This window comes from Choloepus didactylus, chromosome 9 (assembly GCF_015220235.1).
Source record: "Choloepus didactylus isolate mChoDid1 chromosome 9, mChoDid1.pri, whole genome shotgun sequence".
NCBI lineage: Eukaryota > Metazoa > Chordata > Mammalia > Pilosa > Megalonychidae > Choloepus > Choloepus didactylus.
Genome location: NC_051315.1, coordinates 20,751,778 through 20,778,861, shown reverse-complemented (window position 1 = coordinate 20,778,861; position 27,084 = coordinate 20,751,778). Strand labels below are relative to the sequence as shown.

The 27,084-nt window shown below is 39.7% G+C and overlaps 1 protein-coding gene across 10 annotated transcripts in view; it reads left to right on the top strand.

Moving 5' to 3' along the window:
• The window catches only part of NCKAP5 (NCK associated protein 5), a 1,340,286-nt gene that overhangs the window by 1,016,485 nt on the left and 296,717 nt on the right, over positions 1-27,084 (top strand). For all 10 annotated transcript variants that reach the window (XR_005218940.1, XR_005218939.1, XM_037850400.1 and 7 more), the window contains one exon: positions 20,188-20,337. Coding sequence is in view for 8 of the 10 variants with exons in the window: in XM_037850400.1 (XP_037706328.1) it covers positions 20,188-20,337 (150 nt within the window). In the remaining 2 variants the exon portion in view is untranslated. The remainder of the gene's footprint in view (positions 1-20,187; positions 20,338-27,084) is intronic.

Here is a 27,084-nt window from a genome sequence, read left to right as displayed (position 1 = left end):
TGAGGACATGGAGCAGGTAAGTCAGCAAGTCACTCAGGAAAATGGCTGGAGCTTGGAGTGGGCCCAATTCGGACACTCCTACTGGGTGGTGTGGGAGCCTGGGTAGAGGTGTCTGACGAAGCATAAGTGTGAAGGAAACACTGCTGGTAGGAAGGTTCTACAGGATATGGAAAAGCATTTCAGTTGCATAAGTAGGAGCGAACCAAGAACATAATAAAAATAACACAAGATTCCTAAATTTGGCCTCGTTCGTGTTGCCTGCTACCTGAGATTGAGGCCTATTTTTCTCTTTTACATTTAAAGAACTCATTTCTGGAGTGGCTTGAATCATACATAAACAGCTGAGATTGATGAGCTGAAAGAGTCTGGAAAAGCTGGACAGTGTCCTTAACGTTTGATAGGAGTTACAACCAGAAAGCTTCAGAATTAGTATATTTAATGATGGGAGGAATCTATAAAGTGACCATACAGTATCTTGGGGATCAGGACTGTTTAGAAAGGGTTGGATAATCTCATAATTTATTGGGTAGCCAGGAGTGCAGGCTGTGTTTATCCGCTATTTATTGTATATTGATATGCATGAGGTAGCCACCTATGAGTTCCTAAGTGTTTTAGTTTGCTATTGCTGTGGAATGCAAAACACCAGAAATGGATTGGCTTTTATAAAAAGGGGGTTTATTTGGCTACACAGTTACAGTCTTAAGGCCATAAAGTGTCCAAGGTAACACATCAGTAATCGGGTACCTTCACTGGAGGATGGCCAGTGGCGTCCGGAAAACCTCTGTTAGCTGGGAAGGCACGTGGCTGGCATCTGCTCCAAAGTTCTGATTTCAAAATGGCTTTCTCCCAGGACATTCCTCTTTAGCAAGCTTGCTCCTCTTCAAAACGTCACTCAGCTGCACTGAGTTCCATCTCTTTGAGTCAGCACGTTTATATGGCTCCACTGATCAAGGCCCACCCTGAATGGGTGGGGCCACGCCTCCATGGAAATATCCCATCAGTTATCATCTACAGTTGGGTGGGGTGCATCTCCATGCAAACAACCTAATTCAAACGTTCCAACTTAATCCCCACTATTATGTCTGCCCCACAAGATTGCATCAAAGAATATGGCTTTTTCTGGGGGACATAACACATTCAAACCAGCACACTAAGGAAAGAGTTGTCATGTGGCATTTAAGGGTCAGTCATCCCTGGGGATGAACAGGTTGGTTGGCAAGTCCTAGGTGTTCAGAAGGAGGGGTCGTAGGCAAGACCTAGGTAACTCAAAGCCACCGACTCTAAGAGCTAAAAGGCCCCTCAGATATCCAACCACCGTATTTTGTACATAGGGAAAGGATGTCACAGTTAAGTCAAGTGGCTTTACCAAGGTTACACTGCCCATAAGTGGTGTACCTGGAACCAGAGCCCAGCTTAGTGGTTAGTTGTGTTTTTTTTTTGTTTGTTTTCTGTGTTTTTGTTTTTGCCCCTCGCTGAGGCAACAGAAGATTTAGCTGGTTGCTTAGCCCTAAGGTGGGAATTGGTAGAATCTAGAAGACTACTTTTTGGTTAGGTTGGAAGACCTTCTCTGAGAGAGCCATTTGACCCAGGAACCACAACTTGCCTAGTTCATTATTCTTCAAATACACAGAGATTTTGCACGAAGAAAATGTTAGTCCATTTTTGAACCTCCAAGTTTGAGATTCACTTTTATATTGCCTTTTTCCTATTATATGCTGACTTTTCTAATTGTCTGTCTTTTAGGATCTTACTTATTTCCACTAACTTGTCTAAATTTCCCTTCCTTTCTTACCAAGATGAATCATTTGGCAGGGCAACAAGGTGTCTTCACCCTGCTCTTTTCTTCTCTACTCCCACCGTGGCTGTGAGTGACTTGTCAGGATGTGCTTCCCACTCCATGACAAAAAAGCACTTCAAGTGATAGTTTCCTGCCATTTCCAGGGGCGAGGGATAAAAATAATAGTTTTAACATCAAAAAGCACACCAGGACACGAGATTTCTGGCGGAATTCCTTCAGTGAACTCCTCAGACAGTTGGGGTGTACTCAATGCCCTGAGTTTTGCCTAACCACAGAGAGCAGGTATTATGTAAATTCTGCTGGAAAATTCTGCTTTATTCTTAAGTTCCATTAGGTGCAAATAGGTGAGGTTTTTCTCTATTCTGACATGAGCTCGCAAGAGAACTAACCAGATTATCCATCTTTGACATTCAAAAGTACAACTAAAGCACCTCATTAGAGCTCTTCTTTAAGGTAACCCCAGGAAGGAGGAGGGTGGGATAGGAGTACCTTGATTAGCAGTGGGTCTCTGTGTCTCTAGAAATTCCCAGGGTGTTTTAGGATAGACAGCTTTATGGCTTCAAAGCTGATGTGCTCCTCTGAGAGGTACCTGTGGTGGTGGTGGTGGTGGTGGTGTCAGTTAAAGGATAAGCACACAAAATCTCATTTTCTAGGCGTGGAAATCAATTTAATGGTGCTGTTATCTTTTGTGAAAATATTGTATCGGTTCTTTGCTTTATGCTTACGATAGCAAAATAGTTGCTTAAAAGAAGTTTTTCATTGAAAGTGCTTAGGACTATTTAAGTAGCCCAGCATGAAGCTTATCACAATGACGCTGTAGTCTGTCATCAGAGGTAAAACAAGGATGATGTCAGCCATCAATCAGCATCGTCAAATTTGACAGTATCGGAGAGACATTTATTGAGTGCCTACTGGGTTTGTGCAGGTGTGACAATAGGGATATGATATGTAGGAGGTTATCTCTGCTGTGAGCCTCTTATATTATAATTTGGACCTGGTGAGTTGCATACTATGTCTGTTTACTGAACTTAGATTGACAAGTTCTCTTCTTCATGTGAACTAACATCATCATCATCATCACCACCATTACCATCACCATCATTTGAATGCTTAAGGGATTCTTCCTCAGCAGAAGAAATTGCCCCCCAATTCAGTTCAGTTGAACAAACTCAGAAGATACATGCGTTTTTCTCTGCCAGCCATTGCCAAAAAAAGAATGCTTTGACCATATTTTTTTGAAACAAAAATGTGTACATATCAGTTATCTGGCAATGTGTATTTATGGAGACAGTGAGAGAGAGAAAAATTTTAATTGTTTAAGTATATTTTAAATTAAATTTCTGTCCTGGAATCTTGGACATATGACTGCTGTAGATACAAAAGATAGCAGTAACGCAGCTACCCACTTACCATTAAAATAACCATTAACTGACTTACCAGTTCATTTCGGTTTGGCCATTTCTCAGTCCGCAATCTCAGCTTCTCTTCAAAAGTGCTCTGTCCCTCCTGTCCTGTGGGTTCTTTCAGAAAGAAAGGGGGTAGGGGTGAATGAATTGCAAAATTTGACATTGTTATGAATGATTTTCTTCCAGACTCCAAGAATTTCAGTGTAACCATTAACCACAGAAACTCCCCATCTGTGTAAAATTCTGAACATTTTTTTTTCTCTCAAACCCAGGTTGCAGGCAGACAACCATCCGTGAGCTAGAAGGACATACATTCGCTTTCTAATCTTAGATGCCCAGTCACCTGGGTCATGTCTTTAATGGAAATTAGGGCTCATTTTTGTCAGGCCATTCTGTTCTACAGTAAGAATTTCCCTTTAAGTAAAGCACCTTTAGAATAAAAATTATTTTGAGGAAATAAATGTTGTTGATAGATGGAACAGGCAATAAAAGCATCGTCTGAAAATTTATTAACGTAACTCCATAGAGCTGTTCAATATGGAAGACAGCCCGCAATATTGAGTAGCGTATTGAGTGAAGAATAATGTGGAGTTGATGTGGATTGATACGCCAGTGGTCGTGGGTTCATATTAGAATCATAAAGAAAACACTTTCCTCTCTTATCCATCATACACATTTAATCTTGGGGATTTTACTGTGTGCTTAGTTCACTTTGTAAGTCAAATCCAGGGACGAAAAAGAGGAGTTTTATATGTTTTTCCTGACAGTAGTAATGTTAAACTGTAAACAAATTGGGATGTTCTTTTAAAATCCTGGGATTTATCTGATGCTATTCTTCCCCTTTTAAAATTTAGTATGCTAGTGGCGAACAAAAGCTGCTAGCGATCCCTGGGAATGTTGTTATGGTATTTGCTGAAGTGCTATCTAAAGTGACAATATATTCTGTGCACCCTCCCCACCACCAGCAAACAAATGAGTAAATAAATCACAGAAGCTGAAGCAACCGGGGCTCACTGGGGTGGCTGTCAGCCAGGCAGCTGGCCTCTCCATTTCCATTTTGCTTGTATTATGGTGTGTGTTTATGTTTTGAACTAACTGAATCATCGTTAACTATGGAAGTGGTAGTGGTTTGCTGAACTTCTTCTGCTGATAGTGATCAGAGGCTGGAGCTGACATCCTTGATAAAATCACCAACGCAGTGGAGGCTTGGTCTGGGAGCCCTAGGAGAGATGCTGTCAGTAGCATGGTGCACAGCTGGATAAAGATCACAGATTCTCAAACAGAAGTACCGTTAAGGATAGAGCTATATAGGCAAGCGAAAGTGAGAAAGAGGTCTCTTAAGTCTGTGGATAGAACATGACATTTGAAATTGGAAGAACTGTGTTTAAGTTCTGGCTTGGCCATTTGCAATTAAACAGGTCAGTTAATAACCTTATCTGAGCCTGTTCCCACATCTGTAAAGCCCAGTCCAGAATATTTGCCCTGTGACTCTGTTGCTGTGAGCACCATGTAAAATAGTCTGTATGAGGTAGCTGTACAAATATTAAATTGTCTTAATTATGCCTTCTCTGTTCTGGCAAAAACTTGACATTTTGTGCTGACACCACCCCAGTCTCTGCCTTATGTGATCAGTCCTGAATTATAGCTTTTCATGTTTTTACTGTGATTTAGTAGGGAGATTTAATACCTGGTTTGGATATTCAAAAAGAAGAAATTCTGTTCTAATTTCTAACCTCTGCAACTGACTACCTTCCCAAAGTTGGATGTCTCTTAATATCCCCTTGGTTTCATTTTGCCATCTTCAAGTTAAATGTCTGTGAGTACTTACAGTGCTTGTTTGTTTCTGCATAGCACTAAGAGATAAGGACAGTCTTCATCATAAAAATAATGAAGGAGCTGGAATAGGGTGCAACTATTATTATCATCAGCATACATCCATGTGAATAATAATAACAATAATAATAATAGTAATAGGGAGATGAGTGAATTTTCTTTATCTTTGTAAATCCTTCCAACCAGAGAAGACTTGGGAGTATTCCTCTCATGAGCAAATACCCTCAAGGAGGGTGCATTCTAGATGTGATTTCCAGTAAGTGTTGAGCGTTTTTCAGTAAACACTCAATTAATGTCACTCACCAGGCCTCTCATTTCTTATAGGCAGGGAATGCAGTGTGCTAAATGCAAACCTTGGACTAGATGGCGCATATCATAGGGCCCAAGAAAAGTAGACAGCAAAAAGAAAGGGTGTTCTTTTAAGGAAAAAAAAAAAAAGAAATACACTTGTGGAAAAGAAGCACAGTGATTTTATTAGGCATGGCACAGATCTTTTAGGCGGATCTAACCGTTATGGCATTGTGTGTTGAAATCCCTGAACTTCAGTAATGGTTCAAGTTCTCATCCTCTAAAGATGAGGTTTTAAAGGTGATGTCGCAGCCCATGAGGGCCATGCCAGTCCAGAGGCCAAAGAAGACAGCGAGCATTTTCTGATACATAAACTTTTATTCAGGGCTTACTTACAGGGTGAGAAGTCATGGAGAGATCATGACGGCTCTTTCAGGCCTGGCAGGCATCACATTCACAGGGAAGTCGACCGTGTGATGCAAAGAGGACAGCAAGCCATTTATAAGAGTTTAAGACAAAGGCATTCCTAAGGGTGCGGGGAGCATAGATGCGGGAACAGGTCACTCTGACCTGTGGGGTAGTGCAGGAAGAACTAGCATAACATTTGAACAATTACATTTTGCTCTTTTTGTGAAACTAAGAGCCTCTCACCTCCTGCCTGCTTCCCATAAAGTTACATTTTAAGGTCAGTTTATTTACCCTTTTTCTCTTTACTGGCTTACAAAGACAATAGGTTAAACATTAGCTGCCTAGGTCATGCAGACTGCTGTGAACCAAGATCTGCAGGCCTGTTTTGCTCAGGCCACGGGCTGCCACAGGTGATCAAAGTCATAGAAATTTAAAGCTAGAAGGGGCCCTTGAGTTAGCCTATTTCTGTGCATTTTGTTTTACCAGTGAAGAAATTGAGAGAGAATTTATGTGACTTGACTAAAATGACACAGCTGGTTAGTGACAGAGCTAGGACTGGAATGTCAATTTCTTATTTCTACTTGTCTTAGGCTTGTTAAAAATGAGGCTGTCCCCACATTGAGACTTTTTGATGATTGGGAGATAGAACTTGGTGGGCCTCAAGAGAAAGAGACAGGTCAGTGGGGTTGATTCTGCCATTATCCCTTATCAAATGAAATCCCAAAGTTTGTCCAGATCTGATACACATTGCCTTTCCCCTCTATCCTAATGTGGGATTTTTCAATTATCCTCACAAGCCTGGGCTCAGAGCTAGTATCACTTGCTAACTAAATGCCATTGAATGATATTGTATTTACTAACTCATTACTCATTCAGGGAAACATTCATTGAGTCCTGCTCTGTGCTGGGCTGGGGAAAGCTAGAGATCTGAAGATGAATAAGAGACCTTTACATATATTGGGGAAGGGTATTATGGTGGTTTTCCTGTGTGCTATTTTTTAAAGCCTACCAACTCGTATCTGAACTGTAACTGGCCATCAGAGAAGACATAAGCTGACTGCTCTTTGAACTGACTGAGCTCCCTAGACTATCATCTGTCTGAGTTAGACTGATGCAACCTGGTGTTTTCTGTTGATTGGGATTATTTTGCATAGGCCTGATGATGCTAACTACTTGAGAACGAAAGATTAAGTAGCCTCCCTCAAAGATGAATCATTACCCTGGTTACCACTTAGAGAAACTTATAAGTCTGAAGATTGTTTTATGTACCTACAAGGCAAAATTTGATTTAAACCCTTGGATGTGAACCGAGCTTCTAAATCTTTAGCTTCCCGAGTACCGGCTGGTATTTGTTGAGGCAAACAAGCTAATGGTCTCAACCATATATGAAATATGTGGGGAGTGAAAGTTGTCTGTGTGGTGGCCTCACTTTCATAGAATTTACTGCTGATTAAAGTCCATAAAAATAAAAACAGGTCACCCTTGGAATCAACTTATACTCTTCACAGTTTGACATCCTTGGCAGTAGACCTGGCTTATTTTTCTTGTTTCCTGTCTCAGAGGCTCATAAGGTGGATACATTTTATTGAGAGCCTCATTTTTCTGGCATCCCTCTTGCTCTCTTCTTACTGTGTGATTAATTTTCAAAAGAACTAAAATTTCTGATTTTGTTTGGGTCAGATACATAAACTTGATTTTTAAAAGTGTGGTCGTGTTTTTATGACATCTTATAGCTATCCATTCCAAAACTGATGTTTGTGATCTGTATATGGGGTTAACATATATTTCCAGCTCTCTCAGATCTTTCTCTCCACCACCTCTTTCTCCCACTTAAATTTCTGTTTTGCTCTTTTACTCACTTCAGATATGTCATTACCATCTACCTTCTTTCTCATTATTACATTCTACTATAACTCTCTCACTGGAAAGTGATTCAAGAGACAAGAGTGCAGGAAAGGATAAATTCAGATTTATTTCAGGGCATTTGAGAAGGTAAAGCATGAGGAAACATGCTTTAGTCTGTGAGCAGCCTAGAGATGTAGCTTTTTATCTGGGGTGGTACAACACAAGTGTCCTTTACCTATAGCTGACCTCGGCAGTGCCACCACACCTGGAACCATTTATGGGAGTGCTCTGCTCCCATAAATTCCAACTATCAGTATTTGTGCCCCGGGGCACTTTAATGCCAGAATGGCTGAAAGCCTCACTTCCTGTGACAGGCCAGAAGTGCCAGGAAATTCACATCCAGAATCTGCCCTCAATGAATAACTCTTACAGAGTTGGTGTATAAACATCCCAACTCCCTCACTCCCAGGTGGAAATAATTCTAAGGTACGTGTTTTGCACCATTTCCTGTGTATCCCATGGGATTAAGCTTCAATTTTATTACCTTTTTGCATATATGGTATATTTCACAATACAGAAATAACTGAAACTTTGGAACTGTAGCCCATAACATTCTTTGATATTTACTCTCTAACTACTTGTTAAGTTGCACTTGGAAAGTTATCAGTTCTATGTAAATATGTTATATTCCACAATAAAAAAATCATACAACTTTTTATTGTGTTAACATATATGCAACTCAAAATTTCCCCTTTTAGCCACTTTCAAGCATACAATTTAATGATATTAATTACATCCACTACATTGTGCTATCATCACCACCCTCCATTACTGAAACTTTTTCATCACCCCAAACAGAAACACTGTATACACATTAAGCAATAATTCCCCAATTCCAAGACCACCCCCCATTGGGTCCCCGATAACCTCTTATCTACTTTCTTTCTCTCTGAATTCACTTATTCTAAGGAGCTCATATAAATGAAATAACACAATATTTGTTCTGTTGTATCTGGTTTATTTCACTCAAAATGTATCTTCAAGGTTCATCCATGTTGTCACATGTATCAGAACTTCCTTTTGATGGCTGAGTAATACTCCATTATATGCATACACTAAAATTTATTTATCCATTCATTAGTTGATGGAAACTTGGTGGCTTCCTTTCCTTCTTTCAAGCACTTCTCCCACTTTGCTGCTGGTGTTTCTTGAATTTCCCAAATAATGCGTGCGTTAAAATCCCTGTTCTTTAAGAATCCAAGTTAGAGACTAATGATTTAGAAATTAGAGCTGAGAAATTTGGTCTCTTTAAAGTGATATTTTGCAGGGTATTATATTTTAAAACTTTGACTTTTCCACCAGTGCCCTTCATCTTCTGCCTTCTCAGCTCATATCTCGTCTTCATACAGTCCCACCTCTGCTGCTAGCGTTCCCTCTTTTCTTTAGTTCTTCAAAAGACTCAGTTTTCTCTATCTTCAAAAAGGTTTGCACTTGCCTTGCAATACCCATCAGCTATAGTTCTTCATATTTTCTTCCATTCCCTGCCAAACTTTCAGATGCGCATCTAAGAAAATTGCCTCTATTTTATCTCCTCTCACTTTCTGCTTAACCACTGTCAATTTGGGTACTATCCCTGCACTTTAGGAAACAGCTCTCAAGTTCTGACAAACAACCTTCTTATTACAAAATCCAGTGGTCCTTTTGCTGCTGTCTTGTCATCCCTCTTATCACTGAGTATATCGATCACTTTTTATTTTCCTGAAAAATGTGTCCTGTGTAACTGAATTCTTAGAACTTTACATTGGAAGGAACATTTAGTGCAGCCCCTTCATTTTACATCTGGCAAAAACTGAAGCCTAGAGATGTTGAATGACTTACCCAGCTATGCACAAAAACAGAAAAGCTGGGCTTTGAATCCAGGGCTTCTGAACACCAACCAGAACAAGAACTTCTTTGGTGTTAGTCCTGATTAAAAACCTTTAAAGAGTTTCTGATTTTTATTCTTTCCTATATGAAGGTGTCCCAGCTGGTCCCACAGCCCATTCTCCATTGCAATAGCCAGGATGACACTTTTATGTTTGTTTAATTTATTTATTTATTTATTTTGCAATAAATTCAAAGTTATAGAAACAATTGCAAAAACAATACTAACCCCATACACAGAATTCATCATACCCTGACCCCCCTCCCCCGATAGCTCAATCCACCAACTTTAACGTGTTGTCACGTTGCTATTTCTTCCCCTCCCTCCCTCGCTATCATCCATCATCTATTGCTCTGTCTTCTGAACATATGAGAGCAAGCTGCACACATCCTTGAACATACACTATAATTCACATATACACTTCCCATGAACAAGAACATTCTTTTATGCAATCCCATTAGGCGCAGCTAAGAAGTACAAGAGATTCAACAATGATATGAAGCTTACATTCTATATTTCCTTTTCCTTATGTCTCAACTGTGTCCCTTTGAGCCACCTGTCCTCCATCCTCCAATCCCATCCAAGTTCATCCTTGGCATTAAATTGTCATCTATTTAGACTGTCTTTTTTTTTTTTTTTCCAATTGTGGAAACATATATACAGCCTAAATCTTCCCATTCCACCCCCCTCCCTAGCCTTCCATTAGTGGGATGAATCACATTTAGAATGTTGTAATGCTCTTTCCCACCATCCATTACTAGAAATTTCCCTTCACCTCAAACAGCAACCCTGCACTCATTTCTTAACTCCCCATTGCCCCTTCCCCCATTTCTCTTAACCCAAACTCTACTTTTCATCTCTATGGTTATATTCTCTGATAATTTCTTTGTGTTTACTGTGGGGCTTAAAATTAACCTCTTAAATCCATGTCAGTCTTGTTTTTCTTTGATACCACCTTCACTTCAATAGGACAAATAAACTATCTTCCTATACTCCTCCATTCCCCCACCTTTATATAGTTGTCTAAAATTACATGTTTTACATTGAGTTCAAAATCACTGATTTGTCATTAGAGTTTGTGTATTTTATATCATGTAGGAAGTAAATAGTGGAGTTACAATTCAAAAATTATTGATTTCTATTTGTATTCCATTGTGGTTGGAGAATGTGCTTTGAGTATATTCAAATTTTTTTTTTTTTAATTTCTTGAGGCTTGTTTTATGTCCCAGCTTATGGTCCCTTCTGGAGAAAGATCCATGATCACTGGAGAAAAATGAGTGTCCTGGTGATTTGGGATGTAAGGTTCTATATATGTCTGTTAAAATTCTCTATATCTCTTTCTCCTTTCTTTGTTTCTCTGTTGGTAGGGCTCCCTTTAGTATCTGAAGTAGGGCAGGTCTTTTATTGGCAAACTCTCTCAGCATTTGTTTGTCTGTGAAAAAATTAAGCTCTCCCTCAAATTTGAAGGAGAGCTTTGCTGGATAAAGTATTCTTGGTTGGAAATTTTTCTCTCTCAGGATTTTAAATATGTCATGCCACTGCCTTCTCACCTCCATGGTGGCTGCTGAGTAGTCACAACTTAGTCTTATGTTGTTTCCTTTGTATGTGGTGAATTGCTTTTCTCTTGCTGCTTTCAGAACTTGCTCCTTCTCTTCAGTATTTGAGAGTCTGATCAGAGTATGTCTCAGAGTGGGTTTATTTGGATTTATTCTATTTGGAGTTCGCTGGGCATTTATGCTTTGTGTATTTATACTGTGTAGAAGATTTGGGAAGTTTTCCCCAACAATTTCTTTGAATACTCTTTCTAGACCTTTACCCTTCTCTTCCCCTTCTGGGACACCAATGAGTCTTAAGTTGGGATGTTTTATTTTATCTGTCGTATCCCTGAGATCCATTTCGATTTTTTCAATTTTTTTCTCCATTCTTCCTTTTGTTCTTTCATTTTCTGTTCTGTGGACTTCTAGGACACTGAGACATTGTTCAGCTTCTTCTAGTCTTGTATTGTGAACATCCAGAGTGGTTTTAATTTGGCCAACAGTTTCTTTTATTTCCATAAGATCTTCTGTTTTTTAATTTACTCTTGCAATGTCTTCTTTATGCTCTTCTAGGGTCTTCTTTATGGCACTTATATCCTGGGCCATGGTCTTCTTGATGTCCTTTAAATCCTTTGCCATGTTTTCGTTCCTCAATTGTAGTTCTTTGATTAATTGTGCGAGGTACTGTGTCTCTTCCGATGTCTTGATTTGTGTGTTTGGATTTGGATTCTCCGTATCGTGTGGTTTTATCATATGCATTAAGATTTTCTGTTGTTTTTGGCCTCTTGGCATTTTCTTTGTTTGATAGGGTTCTTTCAAGTTGTAAAAAAAAAAGACCTATCTAATTTTTCAGAAACACAGTTTGGTGGCGTTATTCTAGTTAGTTTCTCTAACTACCCAGCAGATGGCGTCTGTGAGTCACCTATACCCCTCAAGTCAGTTCTCCATCTTGTCCCCATGGTGTGTGGGGAAATGATTCTTGTGGGGTTCAGTTGGAGAACTCAGTTTGGGTGTGTTGCTGGAGCCGTCCGCCCTAAATGTGGGGCATGTGTACGGGTGGCCAGGGAGGAAGAACAGCTTTAATATTCAAATCCCCCAGGTTCCTGGAGATTCAAGGCCGCTGCAAGAGTCTAAGCCTTCATTTCATTTCAGCCCCAGACCCTCTCTCTCACTGTCCCACAAACCACCGGACTTGGTGTAGTGTCCCTGGGTTCTCCGAGTAGGTCCCCCAGCCCAGCCGCGATCCTCCAGGACCTCTGCCGAGGGAATGCCGTGCTACATCACCCGTGCATGCCGTCCTTCAAGGGAAGCCCCAGGCTGCCGTGCCATGCCAGGGCGCTTTCAGCCTGATGCAAAGATGGCTGAACGGGGCGTCTCCACACACCCCGCCTCGCACAGTTCCTCCTTCCCAGCTTCAGGACAACTGGTGGGGCTCTGGGCTGTGGGCATGGCCCCGGGCAGGAGTTTATCCAGCCCTCCGGGGAGCCAGCTGCTAGCTGTGGGGTTTCTTTCTGCTTCCAGCTCTCCCCTCCATTCCCCTGGCCCCAAGGGTATCTGCAGCGGTTTATCTTCCAGGCCAGACACCAAGAGGCCTGCCCAGCCCCATCTTGCTTTGTTTTACTGTGTGGTTCCCACTATCGCAGCTGCAGCTGCTCCTGGGTTGTTCCCTTTTTTTTTTTTAAAAGAGCCCATCGGTCTCCAAACGCCAAACCCTGGCTTCCCCAGATGGCCTCACGGCCGCGGGTCTTCCAGCCAGCTTACTCACTCGTTTCAGAATGCAGGCTCCAGGTTTCACCAAGTATACAGCCTCTGTGGAACTAGCATACCTCATCCAGCTGGTGCATCAGTGTAACCAGTATTCTGGGTCACTTTCTGGTTTTTATGTAGTGTTTTTCATGGAGGTGTTTTTTTGCCCTGTCTCACCTAGCCACCATCTTAATTTCTCCAGGATGATGCTTTTAAAATGTAAATCCAAACTGCTTACACGCCCGTGTATCCCATGGGATTAAGCTCCAATGCCTCTTCACGATGCTTAGAATAAAATCCAAATCCTTTCCGCAGCTTGCAAAACCCTCCGTAGTCTAGCTCTATCCCTCTTATCTCATATACTACAATTCTTCCTCTTAAAGTCACTATATTCCATTGCATAGTTTCTCTCTCTCTATCCCACCAGCAAGGGAGGCTTAGCCCCAGTACCAGGCATTTTGCTTTGCTATCCTCCCTGTTTGGAATGCTTTTCTGCAAGACCTTTTCATGGCTGCTTCCTTCTTAACATTTGGTCCCAGCTCACAGGGCCATCTCCTCAGACAGGCTTAGCATGATATCACCACATCTAACTTGCTCCTAAATGCACCACTTTCAGTCACATGTTGCTGCTTCATTTTCTACCTAGCATTTACCACTAGCTACAATTATATTAACTACTGATTGGTTTTGGAGTTTGTCATGTTTTCCACCATTAGAATATAACTTCATTGAATATAGAAACTTTGTCTTACCTACGGCCATATCTCCAACAATCAGGGCAGCAAATGGCCAATAGTCAATGCTCAAGAAACGTTTGTTAGATGAATAAATGAATGAATGAATTGTGTCTGAATTTCTCTGTCTCATTTACAAGAATTTTTCTCTCTCTTTTACTCTTCAATCCTATTACTAGTCTCTCAAAATGTTTTCTACACTATAATCAAACTGATTTCCTTGTTACCTGTTTTTGTTTCTTGTCTGTTCAAACAAATCCCATGCAGTGGGGTTGGCTTAAACAATAGAAATTTATTGGCTCATGGTTTTGAGGCTAGGATAAGTCCAAAATCAAGGTATCGTGAAGGCTGTGCTTTCTCCTAGAAGACTGTGGCATGCTGGGGCTGGCTGCTAGTGATCCTTGGTCCTTGGCTCTTCTGTCACATGGAAATACGCATGGAGGCCTCTCCTGGCTTCTCCTTTCTTTTCCAGGTTTCACTGACTTCCAGCTGCTGGATGCTCCCTGTGGCTTTCTCTCTTCCTGTGGCCTCCCCTATAAGGCCTTCAGTAATAGGATTAAGACCCATACTGAGTGTGTTGGACCATACCTTAACTGAAGTCACCTCTTCAAAAAGTCCTGTTTACAATGGGTTCACATCTGCAGGAATGGATTACATTTAACAACATGTTTTTCAAGAATACCCAGTTCCAAGCTGCCGCGTTACCCAATAAAGACAAAACTCATTCCTGATGGGGAGTGTTTGTTTTGATTTTTTCTTAGACAAAAACTTCCACTTTATGCCTGTCTACCTATTCAAGTTGTTTCACTCCTTCAAAGAGTACGTTAAGTTCCATTTCCATGAAATCATGTTTCACTTTTTCTGCCTTCATCGATAACTACTTCATTTAATTGTATAAAATGACCCTTGTATTTAATGTAATCTAAAAACTCATATATAATCTGTTACCTTGAATTGTTTTCAGTTGCTTCATATAATACTTAGAAATGGTGCCTACACACTATATATATATATATATGTATATACATACATACACACATATATACACAATACATGTGTATTTGTATGAAAGTATATATATGTGCACATATGTAAGCATGTGTTTGTAGATACGCATTGGTATTAGCCTCATGTCCATAGTTAGAAGACAAAAAAAAAAAAAAGACTCTTCAAGTTAAGTAGCATTCCCCAAATCATATGCCAATCTGGTAAATGGTAAAATTGGAATACAGCTGACAGGTGCTAAAGCCTTTTGGTTTTCTGTCCACCACCCACAAACAGTGACTTTTCTTTGTTTTGTTTTGGTTTTCTTTAATTACATAAGAATCCTGATTCTTACACAGAACCTCAACACACACATACACACACACACACACACACACACAAACACACACACACAAGTTACCGGATGAAAGCAGTGGATTCTTTGCCTGAGGTGCATAACAGCTAATCCATGACACTGGGGTTTCAAAGAGAGAAAGAGTTTACTACTCCTTGCACAGCAGGAGATCAGATGGCCTCTAGGCCCCAAAATCTGTCTCTTTAAGTCTAAGGAGTTCAGGATTTTTATGGATTCAAACAAGAGGGAATGGAGTTGTTACTATTACAACAGTAAGTATACACAGGGCTGAGACTAGGCTAGAATAACCATTGTAATAGAAAGTATAAACAAGTGTGAGACTAGTTGAGGTTCAGTAATTGCAAGTATTAACTTTTGTCTGTATAGAAAGAAGAACATCTATCTAATAGTTCAGTAATCCTTTGTTAATTTTTAATTTCTCGCTTATAGTTCCTCCCCTTTATTTTTGTCCATTCCTCAATCTTGAGAGATAGCTGGGTGAGAACCATTCTAACTTCTTCATGCTGAAAAGGAGCATCATCATTATGGGGTAGAGAAATGAAAGTGGTGGTTGTTCTTGGAGAGACTGGTACCTCTGGATTTCAGTGCTTGACTGGCATAGGAACAATCTGGAGATTTTAACTCTCTGAAAAAAATAAAAATAAGTAAATTGAGTAAAGAACTTTTTATAGATTTTATATAGAACCTGGGTGTTCCTTAAGGTTTTCAGGAATACTGTTGCTTGGGGGCTTGGCATGCTGTGGCAGTTTGTAATGTCTGGATGAAATTTGCGTAAGAGTAATCTCCGGAATGTCTTCTTGACTCTATTTGGAATCTTTTAGCCATTGAAACTTTATTTATTTTCCCCATTTTGGTCAACCAATCCCACGATGCCAGGGCCAGGCTCATCCCTGAGAGACATATCTCATGTTGCCAGGGAGCTTTATACCCCTGGAAGTCATGCCCCACATAGTGGGGAAAGAGAGAGTTTATTTGCAGAGTTTGGCTGAGAGAGAGAGAGAGAGAAAGAGAGAGAGAGAGAGAGAGAGAGAGAGAGAGAGAGAGACCATATTTCAGCAACAAAGAGGTTCTCTAGAGATGACTCTTATGCATTAATAATAAATAGGCTTAACTTTGCCATTACAGAAGTAAGTTTCATAAGGGCAAGCCTTAAGATCAAGGACTTGATTTATTAAATTTGGAGCCCCTATTGCTTAAAAGAAGAGCAGGAATTCCTCAGGTGGGGTAGTTTAATAGTTCCATGCTTGCTTTCCCTAATCCCTCAAGGGATCTTGGAAATACTTTTTCATTTTATACCCAAAACTCTGAAATGATCAGGGTGTTGCATCAACTTTTACAGAATGCTAAGATCTTATTTCCTGTTCTAGATTCTATACCACATAGTTTAAGTAAACTGACCAGAAAGGTTAAAATAAATAGTGTGCCACGGAAAATTTAAGTTTTGGACAAAGTAAATATCTCTTCCTTTTGTCTCACACAGAAGTTAAGGTCTTAAAAAATACAGATAATATCATCTTTTACCTTGTATTCTGTTTTAGTCCTAACCAGATCAGCTTCATTCTTATCTCTAATTGAAGTCTGATGTCTTATTCAGCTTCTCTAATAGTTGCCATGTGGAGAAATGCTGACTTTCAGAGCTGGAGAGCTCTAGCTCCCAGTCTCAGGGAACTACAAGGTTATGCACAAAGTGCAAAGTATCTCAGAATTTAGAAATAACAGTTAGTGCTTAGAAATAAATGTGACTGCTGTAAGAGATTAAAATATAGGTCTTAATTTTCTTGTAAGCATTTTCTAAATGAAGCTGTTTTCAGAAATAAAAACATTTGATAGTTGACTCATATTGGGGTCATTAACCACAAACCATAGCAGTTTGTTTCTGTCTCATCTTTACACATTTATCAGGGTTGTGTTAATTAACAGGTAGAACATAATATATATACTTGCCTTGTTTGTTTTTTAAAGTCCCTTTTTGTTGCAGATAAAGTAATGACATAGCTGATTAGTAGAGATGCATTAGAGCAAAGTAGTGTAGCTGACAAGTAAATTTGGTTGTTTCCATGATCTGCAACTTTATTTTATGAATAACTAAAATCATGATTGACAACATTATACATTTGCCTAACATCATGCATATCAGTATCAGGATATAACATAGACAGGAAGAACATTGTCAAGTCTTTAGGAATTTTATCCAGTCGCTAAGTATATGAGTAACACTTCACCCACATAAATTTAGCTAACAGAGGGATAGAAAATCCCGTTTAATTATTCTAATACTTCTCAAATACTTCCTATGTAACATCACCTCACTTTTACAATGAAAGAACAAATCGTTTGCAACAGTTTGAAATAAAAGACATCTTTTAGAGTTCAATTTGGGGAGGACAAAATGTCAAAAGTTGTCAAGTTTGAAACACTGTGCAAAACAGGAAGATGGCTTACTGTGAAACAATATTTGGTTCCTTATTTAATTAAAGTGACAAGAAAAGTCTTCTAAAAATAAAGGATAATATGTTTAACATAAACATCAGCAAGGATATTCTGATATGACAGAATCTTTATCTTCTAGACAGAAAACTATTTGTAACCTATTGTTAAGAGTAGCCCAACAATCTGCATTATTTTAACAGAGAAAACTAAGCTCCAGTTTTGTATGAATACACAGTTTGACACAAAAGGTTCTTAGAAACTATTATAACAAGGCTGTTAAATTTTTGTTCAGCATTGACTATGATAAACAGAATTCACTTTCACAACCTTTCTAGAATTTTCTATATCTGTTCAGGTCTTGTCTTACACACTAAAACTAGCCATTTACAAAGCTAATTGTTTTAGACAAGGTTATCAAATTTTAGTCAGCACTGACTACAACAAAATTCACTTCCACAAACTTCCACAACTTTCCATATTCACCTACACTTTGTCCTACACATTCTCGAGGACAAAACTACACCCCTGAAAGCACATCCTGTACACATTTGCCCATATACTTTAAGTTTCCAAGATCTTACAAAGCACAATTATTTTTAAAATAGTTTTTTAAACTAGTAATTTAATTTCATTGAACATAAAATTACATTTTTCACCATCTTAAAGATCTAATTGATAGAACACTCTTTTTTCTAGGAGGTAAAAAAAACCTCTTTGTTTTCATAATATCCTAAAATTATGAACAACTTCAAAAGCATGAAACTCTGGAAAATATCTAACAATTGTTAAATTTATGAATACCAAACAAAAGTGGTGGGTTCTCTGCCCAATGTGTCTAACAGCTAATCCATGACACAGGGGTTTCAAGGAGAGAAAGAATTTACTGCTTACTACCTGCACAGCAGGAGATCAGTTGGCCTCTAGGCCCCAAAATCTTTGTCTCCCAGTCTAAGGAGTTCAGAGCTTTTATGGATTCAAACAGGGGGGTTGGTAAGTAAATACAAGGCTGAGACTAGGCTAGAATAACTATTAAAATAGAAGGGATAAACAACGGTGACACTAGTTATGTTTCAGTGATTTAAGGTATTAACTTCTGCCTCTTCTACAAAATAGAAGGAAAAACATCTAAATGATGATTCAGTAATCATAATCATTTGTTAATTCTTAATATCTCAGTCACACACACACATAAGTAGAACTTGCCGAGAGAGCGATGTAAAACAATAATTCACACAGAAGTAGTTTTAGATGACAATATTTATAAAAACAGCTTGCTCTATAATCCCAGTTTAGTGTTTTATTTCAGCAATCCCAGATCTTGAAAGAGAAGTAGAAGTACCTCTTTGCTTCAAAGCTGAATTGGTAGCACTATGTAAAAACTTCATATTCCTTAGTATGTAAAGGAAAGTCTGACAATCAGCCAAACCTTAAGCAAAGACTCAAAGCCATAAAATGATATCAAGGCCTGGATTTGTGTCCTAGCTGAGGATGTGCACCTGAAACCTGCCTGTCAGTCATTCAGCCTTGGTGCACACTTGCTGTGGAGGGACCACACTTCCAGGCCTGATGCCATAACAGGCCACCGCCTGCCCAATCAACTGCACACTTACAGGACATTCAGATATATACACAAGGCGGGTGGTGGAGGGTGGGGGCGGATCACAGGAGAAATTTTATTCTGAAAGTCTGCCCAAAACAGATTAGCATGACCCAATTCAGTGGGTTGGTGGTTTCCAGTTTTATTTTATATATAAAATCATATATTATGACTTTTTTTTAACATACTTCCTAATTTATTTCTAAAAGGAGTTTAAATCAAACATTTTTGGAACCTCCAAAGCACCTTGGTGAACACAGTTTGAAATTTTTTTCCCCTCTTATGCTGTTATTCTTAAATAGTTTGTGTAAGTAGCTTGAGGGTAAGAATCATATCTATTGTGCTTCCATATTTACAACTGATTTTAGCTTATTAATAAATATACAGAAGTCTCTTATCATCGATAATCCAATTTAGCCCAGGTGGTTGTATTAAGGCAAAGATTTCTGCAATGCTGGGCTTAAATTAAATAGTGTGCCAGAATGGTGTCATATGGCTCTGTGACCAGAGGGTCCTGATATATGTACAAAACGCATGGGATTTTTTTCATATTATATTCCCTTGACTTTTCTTTATCCATAGAAATCAGGAGCCAATCATGAGGCTGAAATGAACACTTCTCAACTTCCAAAAGACTGCCAGAGACAAGGTTCAGTGAGGAGCTTCTGAAAGGGAAGGAAGACAACAATATTCCATGTCTTCCTCAAGGCTAGACTCCAAATCCTGGAGTGCTAGAAAAAAGACTAAAGGAGGTTCTTAAGAGCTGTGTCATCATTGAGCTGAAAGAACTAATTGGTTTTAGCTTAAATTCTGAAATGGTTGTTGTTTCAATATTTTGTGCTATTTTATTTTCCCCCAGATTCATTAAATGGCTGCATGCCCACATGTCCAGTGACTTTAGGGATCCCATTTTGAGGAGCTGAGCCATTCAGAAGTCAAAGTATCACAGTTGATTTTTTTTTTGGTTTAGAGCACAACTGAATTCCATTTTGCAGATAAAACTAGATTAACTGCATGACTCCACTTAAGGCTTTGCTGGCTGGGTCACTTCTCCAGCTGGGCAGAGGACATCTGCATTCAGGGGTGGTGATGCAGTGGCTTTGTCCTGCTGGGGTTCAATACAGATATCTACTGTTCATTAATATAATCCCAACTCAGAATTTGTTTAATTCAGCTCCAGAAAGAATGCTAAAGCAATAGGGGGACTCCAAACTTTTTGGCCTTAGACTCTTGCTTAGTTTTCAGTGGAGATTATTGAAAACAATAATTCTTTCTTGCTTCAGGAAGAACTGTCAGAGGAAGAGAGAAAACACAAAGATGCTTTGGAAGATCTCCACATGGTGGTAGATGAGGATTCAAGGAGTGAAAGCAGTGGCACAGATGATGGAAAAGAAAAGACCAGATTGCTGTTAGAGCGATTGAAAGCTCTAGAGGTAGGAAATGAAACAATTTTTATACACTCAAAGAAAAATAGCAGTGTTCTGCTTCTTCTATTGGTCCTGGTTTGGAGTGACTATAAATCTTCCTTTCTCAGTTCACCCAGGGTAATACCATCTACTACCTTATGTTGTGATTCCTTTGTCAAAGATGTGCGAAACGTTAGAATTTGTAGCACTCAAAAAGTTTTGATCTAATGATTGTGATTATATTGCCTTAACAAGAGGACATAGGGCAATGATTCACTTTAAAATCAGTTCAAACTGCATCAGTTCGTAAAACCATAAACTACTTGAGGGGAAGGGTCTATGTGGTATTCCACTTCATTTCCCCAGTACTCAGTTTAATGAATGGATGGATGAATGGATGAATGAATGAATGAAATAACCAATAGTATGTAAGGATGATAAGAAATAATTTTAATATTTTAAGCATTAGAATCATTCCTTCATAAAAATCCATAAAAATTCATCCTGAAGCTGGCTGAAGGGCCCCCTGAGGATGTTTTTAGTACATTGGAATCCTCTAAACCTGGTTCAAAACCCACTGGTCTATTATATAATGGCATTTGACATAAGGTGCTAATTACCGATTGTTTAGCAATCATCAAAGAATATTCCAGTTCTTAGTTATTGATTGAGATTTTACATGCTGGAAGACTCCCTGAAGATGTCTATGAGTTGGCTCACCTCCTTTCCACAGGTTCTCTGTTGGCATATAGAAAGGGGCATGATTACTTGTGAGCAAGGACTGTGGTTATCCCATCTCTTCTTTATAAACCAGGTACAAGGAGCCTTCACCCATCATCAAACAATGTAGGTCTGCCATAGGGTCTACAGAATTCTGAAAACCTCAGAAGAAACAAGACCTCTCTTTTTTCTATGCTTGGTTTCTGCCTAGTTTTTACAATCTTGCCTCTAATCCACCATATTTTTTATAGTGAGTGTGTCGTTCTTACTCTGATTTCATCAGCAATAGTTATTGCAACAAAATCGTGGACTTTGGAGCCAGGCTGTCTGGGTTCATTTCAAATCCCAGTTTGGTTACTTTATGGCTTCAAAACCTTGGGAAAACTTAGGTTTTCTGTGCTTCTGTTTCCTCAAGTGTCAACATGGGGATAATACTGGTAACTTACCTTACAGGGATGTATTTTTGAAACAACCATATTTGTGTACCCAAACCTCTTGGTCGCTGGTGTTGCAGGAGCATTGGGGAAAGATTTTCAGGGTGATGGAAAGCAGCCTTCCCTAGTTCCTGCTCCCCAAAGAGGTCCCTAAAAGGTGAGGAAAAGGAGACATAGTTTTGATTTCTAATTTTATGGTCTTGACTAATGTGAAAATTATTTTTAAAAGCAATCCAGATTGAAGATGAGGTGTCCCTGACTTTGAGAATTAAGCAAATGTTGCACAAGTACCTTGTGTCCTAGTCTGATGAAACTGTAGTGCCTTCCATAGGGGTGATCCCTCGTGCAGGCATTTCTAAGGCTGGGATCCTGCTCACAGTCAATCTTGCCTCTAATCCAATCCCTCTTTCTTCTCTTCTCTGCATCAACTGTATGTGGAACAGAGCCCCCTTTCCTTGATATTTCGAAAGTCCAACCCTGCCAAGGATAGGTGGTCATGGTAGAATATTCCGAAGGCTAAGGACCTGCCACTTGCTGCTTAGATAGCTCTTTTTCCTTTCAGTCCTTCAGCCACATAGCATTTCTCACTAGCCCCTTTGACCTCAATTCCCAGCCTCCCATCTTGGAGCTTGCTAGCTTCTTCCCACTTACTATACCCTCTCCCACTGCCAAGTCTTCTTCATTTATTATGTAGATCACTTTAAGTCTCTGCACTCTACTTCACTGGTCTCATTCCACACCATTCCCAAAGCTCATCAAGGCATTTTGCTAAATAAAACATATACATTCCATATGCTATATGAAACTTAGGAACCCCATACTTTATAAGTCAAGCCCTCAATCTTGAGGCTTGCTTGGGTGAAACTTATGGTTGTTTAAGGGGAGGCTAAGCACACCTATAATTATGCCTAGGAGTCACCTCCAGAGAACTTCTTTTGTTGCTCAAATGTGGACTTTCTCTCTCTATGCCTAACTCTGCAAATAAATTTATCACCCTCCCTCCAATGTGGGACAGGACCCCCAAGATGAATGAGCCTTCCTGGCCATGGGGGCGCGAATTCCAGGAATGAGCCTGACCCTGGCATTGAGGGATTAAGAATGCCTTTTTGACCAAAAGGGGGAAAAGAAAGGCAACAAGATAAGGTTTCAGTGACTAAGAGATTTCAAATAAAGTCAAGAGGCTGTCCTGGAGGTTACTCCTATGCAAGCTTCAGCTACATACGCCAGATGACCACAATATGATAAGCTCATGTCAACAGTAGTCCTGAAAACCCTAAAGAATACCCAGATCCCTATCTGACACTCTATGAAAGTTTCACTCACTTAGTTTATTCTTAAGAATCTTAAATCCTTCAGAGAACTCCTGTGCCAGCTAAGTCCCAAAATCCAGAGGCAATAGCCTCTTCAAGAACATCAACCAGATGTGTCCCCTTTGCTCATAAACTTGACACCCCTTTTCAACATGAACAAGTTAGGGTGATAACTGCCTAGACATTCCTGAAGATCGGGAAAGTGGTTCAAGTAGAGGAAGGGGTAGAAACAGACAAGGTGGAATTTATCAAAGGATTATGAATAATGAATCTTCATATAATTTTCTTTTTCTTGGTTGCTGGGATATTGGAATAGCTGGAAAGAAAGGATTGAAGTGGTGGAACTGTAGCCCATGGCATCCTTTGGAATTTGTTCTGTGGCTATTTATTAAGTTGTGATTTGAGGGCCGTCACCTTTTGGTATGTAAGTTGTGTTTCACAATGGGGAAATGGCTGAAGCTGTGGTACTGTAACTTATAACAACTTTGGAAATTTCCTATATAATTACTTCTTAAGTTATACTTTGAAAGATATTATCTTTTTGGGTATATGTTATATTTCACAATGGGGAAGTGACTGAAACTGTCGAAGTGTGACCTATGATACTCTGAAATTTGCTCTCTGTTTGTTAAATTGCGTTTGGAGAGTTATCCCTTCTCTGTACATATGTTATATTCTACAATAAAAAATATGAAAAAAAGACATTTACCTTCCTAAAAGAACCCCAGGGTTAGCAGTTAAAGTAATAATTACTCATGCACAGATGCATACACATGTACACCCACATTTTCTTTCTCCTCTTGCGGTTGTTTTCCCTACTCAGTGCCTTGGTTTCAGCCATTTTCAGTTTATCGTTTATCTTGGAGAAGAAAAGTAAGACAGTTACCCTTACTACCCAGCAACAACTATCCCTGGGCCTAAATTTCAATTTTTTAAAGTTTTTAGTATTATTATTATTATTATTATTTCTTAAGGGTCTTGACATCTGGTAGAGAAACCAGCTGGTAACTTTTTGGTGCCAGCATCTCAGTTTGCCAGGCTGTTGTGACAGATACCACACAGTGGGTTGGCTTATCCACAACAATTTCTTGGCTCATGGTTTGGAAGGCTAGGAGTTTCAAATCAAGGCATTGTCAAGACCATGCTTTCTCTCCAAATTTTTTAGCCTTCTGCTGCTGGCTTGCCGCAGTCCTTGGGGTTCCTTGGCTCACGCTTCTGCCTCCCTTCACGTGAAAATCTCTCTATTCGGCTCTTCCAGTTTCTGCTCACTTTTGGCTCCTGGCCCCTCCCTATAGCTTTCTCTGACTGACTGTGTCAGAATTTCTTCTGCTTGTAAAGGATTCCAGTAAAACGGGTTAAGGCCCACTCTGATTCACTTGGGCCGCACTGTACCTGAAAATAACATCTCCAAAAGGTCCTATTTATAAATGGGTTCACACCCACAAGAATGCAGATTTAAGAATTAGCCTTTGTTGGGGTACATGATCCAATCTACCACCCCAGGTGTGGGTTTCCCATGGTTTTTAAAAGTTTGAATGTTCAAGGTTGCTGTTTCAGAGACTGCTTGACTTGGAAAAGAGCTTACCATCCTTACAGCAGTGTCTGACACAGGCCGCTTCGTTAGTAGGATCACTCCTGCCTCCCACCCCCAGCTCCTGCTGACCATTTCAAGACGTGGCCTCCAGAATCCACTGGTGTCATCTTGCCTCTTGCTTGTTGTGTACTCCTGGGCTTTTGTCTAGGCCCTGGATTTGCTCCTGGCATTCTCCAGGCCCACTTCCCTGCACCCACCAGCCATTTCTCCTCATTCATCGGATAGCCTCACTCCTGACTAAAAATTAAGCTGGCCGTTCCTCCGCTTTTCACGCCAGCATCTCTGAATCACAGACTCTAGCTAGGGGAGAAGAGACCTGAGATCACCTAGATTTCTGAGCCTCCAGGCAAATGCTGATGCCTCAAGTTGCAAGAACTTGGCTTCTTACAGGAATGATTTATTTTGTCCTGAAAAATATGGCAGTTAAATGTGTTGAGGTGAATAACAGCTTTTTTCTACCCAATTATACCTTTCCAGAGAAGTATGACAATTAAAGTGCTAAGCATGAGCATTTTGTTCATCAGTAATTCCTGTTTGGAATGAGGTAGTTTAAAATAGTAGTATTCAATCCTGACTGCACAGCAGAATTATATGTAGAGCTTGTAGTCTATTTAATAGATATTTTTTGAGTATCTCCCATGGCCAAATGCTGTTCAAGTCAATGGGATGGGATCAATTTTCATGGTCTCCACCCCCATGGATCTATATTCCTGTGGAGAGAGAAAGAAAGCACATAACTAAAAAAAATAATAAGTAGACAAACAAGTGCTTTAAGGAGGAACAATGGATGATACAGTAGTAGAGAGAGTGTGGGGATGGGGTGGCAGAGGTATTTACCTATGAAGTCTTCTGATAAGGGACCATTTGAGTACAATATAAATAATAAAAAGGGGACAGCTGTTGAAACATCTAGGTGAGGTGCATTCCAGGAAAAAGAAACAGCACATGTAAAAGCCTGGAGATGGTAGGAAGCAAAGCAATTTGGAGGAGTGGAAATAAGAACTGTGTCATGGGACATAAGTTATAAAATAAAATTGGGAGATGTATTCCAAGAGGTAGGCAAGCACCAGATCTGTAAAAGCCTTATAGGCCACGGTAAAGACTTTGAATGTTATTATTATTATACAATTAAAAGGAAGCCACTAAAGATTTTTAACGAGGAAAGTAACATGATCTGACTTGTACTTTAGAAAGACAATCCTTGCTATTTAGTGGGCTAAAAGTAGGATAAAGGTAGAGACACAGAGTCCAGACACAGGGTGTTAGTGGACTGGTCTAGGGTGGTATAATAATAATTATGTTATTGGACTATTGGAACCAGTGGGGAATAATAACGATTGTGATTTTAACAGGCCTTTATTGAGGGTTTCCAATAGGCCAAACACTGTTCCAAGTACTTTTTATGTATATTAACTATTTTAATCTTCATAATAACCCTTGGGGTAGGTTTGATTATTATCAACCCCATTTTACAGATGAGGAAACTGAGTCCCAGAGAGCTTGGGTAACTTGCCCAAGGTCTCGCCATCAGTAAATGCAAGAGTAAAAATTTGAAATCCACTTGTATGACTTCACTGTGCTATGTTAGCAAGAGATGGTCAAGTAAGAATTTAGAAGTAAAACCCACAGGGCTTACCAATGGATTGGATATGGAATGAAAGGTAAAATGAGAAGCCAAAGGTGACTTTTTGTTTTTTGGTCTTAGCAACTGAGTATACAGTTGTATTAAATTCTGAGAGAGGCAAGACTTGGAGGAGAGATGACTGTTAGAAAGGAAGGCACCAACATTAGTTTGTTATGTCTTTGTTAGTTTAGATGCCTATCAAACATTCAAAGGCTGATGCCTGGTGGGTTGTATATACATGGCAGAGGTTGGGGCTAGAGATATGGATTTGAGATTCATCAGCATATAGCTGGCATTTGATGTTGTGGGGACTTAATAAGGTCACCTCAGAAGTAAGTGTAAATATGGACGAGTGGAGGGTAGAGGACAGAGCCCTGGGGGACCCCTCCATCAGAAGTGTGGCAAAGGAAGAAGACCCAACAAATGAGACTGGGAAAGAGTAGCTATTGAGGTGGGAGGAAAATCAGGAAAGTGAGGTACCAGAGAAGACTAAAGAAGAAAAAGTTTCAAGGGCAACCTTGTTGAATGCCTCTAAGAGAAAAAGATGACTCTGAATTTAAAACTGGCTCCATCAAGCAATGGGTCATCCATCAGTTTCTGATCAGAGTGGGTCAGGAGGTAAAGACATGGGGACAACAAGTGTAGACAGCTCTTCTGAGAAGTTTTCCTGTGAAGTGGAGCAGACAGTGGAAAGAGTAATACCTGAAGAGAGCCATGGTGCAAGAGAAGCTCTTTTAAAAAGTCAAGTGAAATAAGGCATGTTGGTGAGCTGATGGGAACGATCCAGTGGAATGAGCAAAATTGATGATGCAGCAGAGTCAGATAAATGTAGGAGTGAAATCAGTGAGAAGGCGAGAGGGATAACACCACGGAGAAACCGAGCTTTAAAAACTACAAATTTTTAGAACACAACCCTGGGAAATTCCAACTCGTTAAGTCTAAGATGGATACTAAACATCTGTGTTTTTTATAAAACACAGCAGTGATCCAGATGCCCAGCCGGGATGGAGAACCTCGGAGACAGTTTTTAGAATGATATTTAAAGGTATTCAAACAACTGAGATCCAGTTCAATCCCCACCTAGTAGGTTTC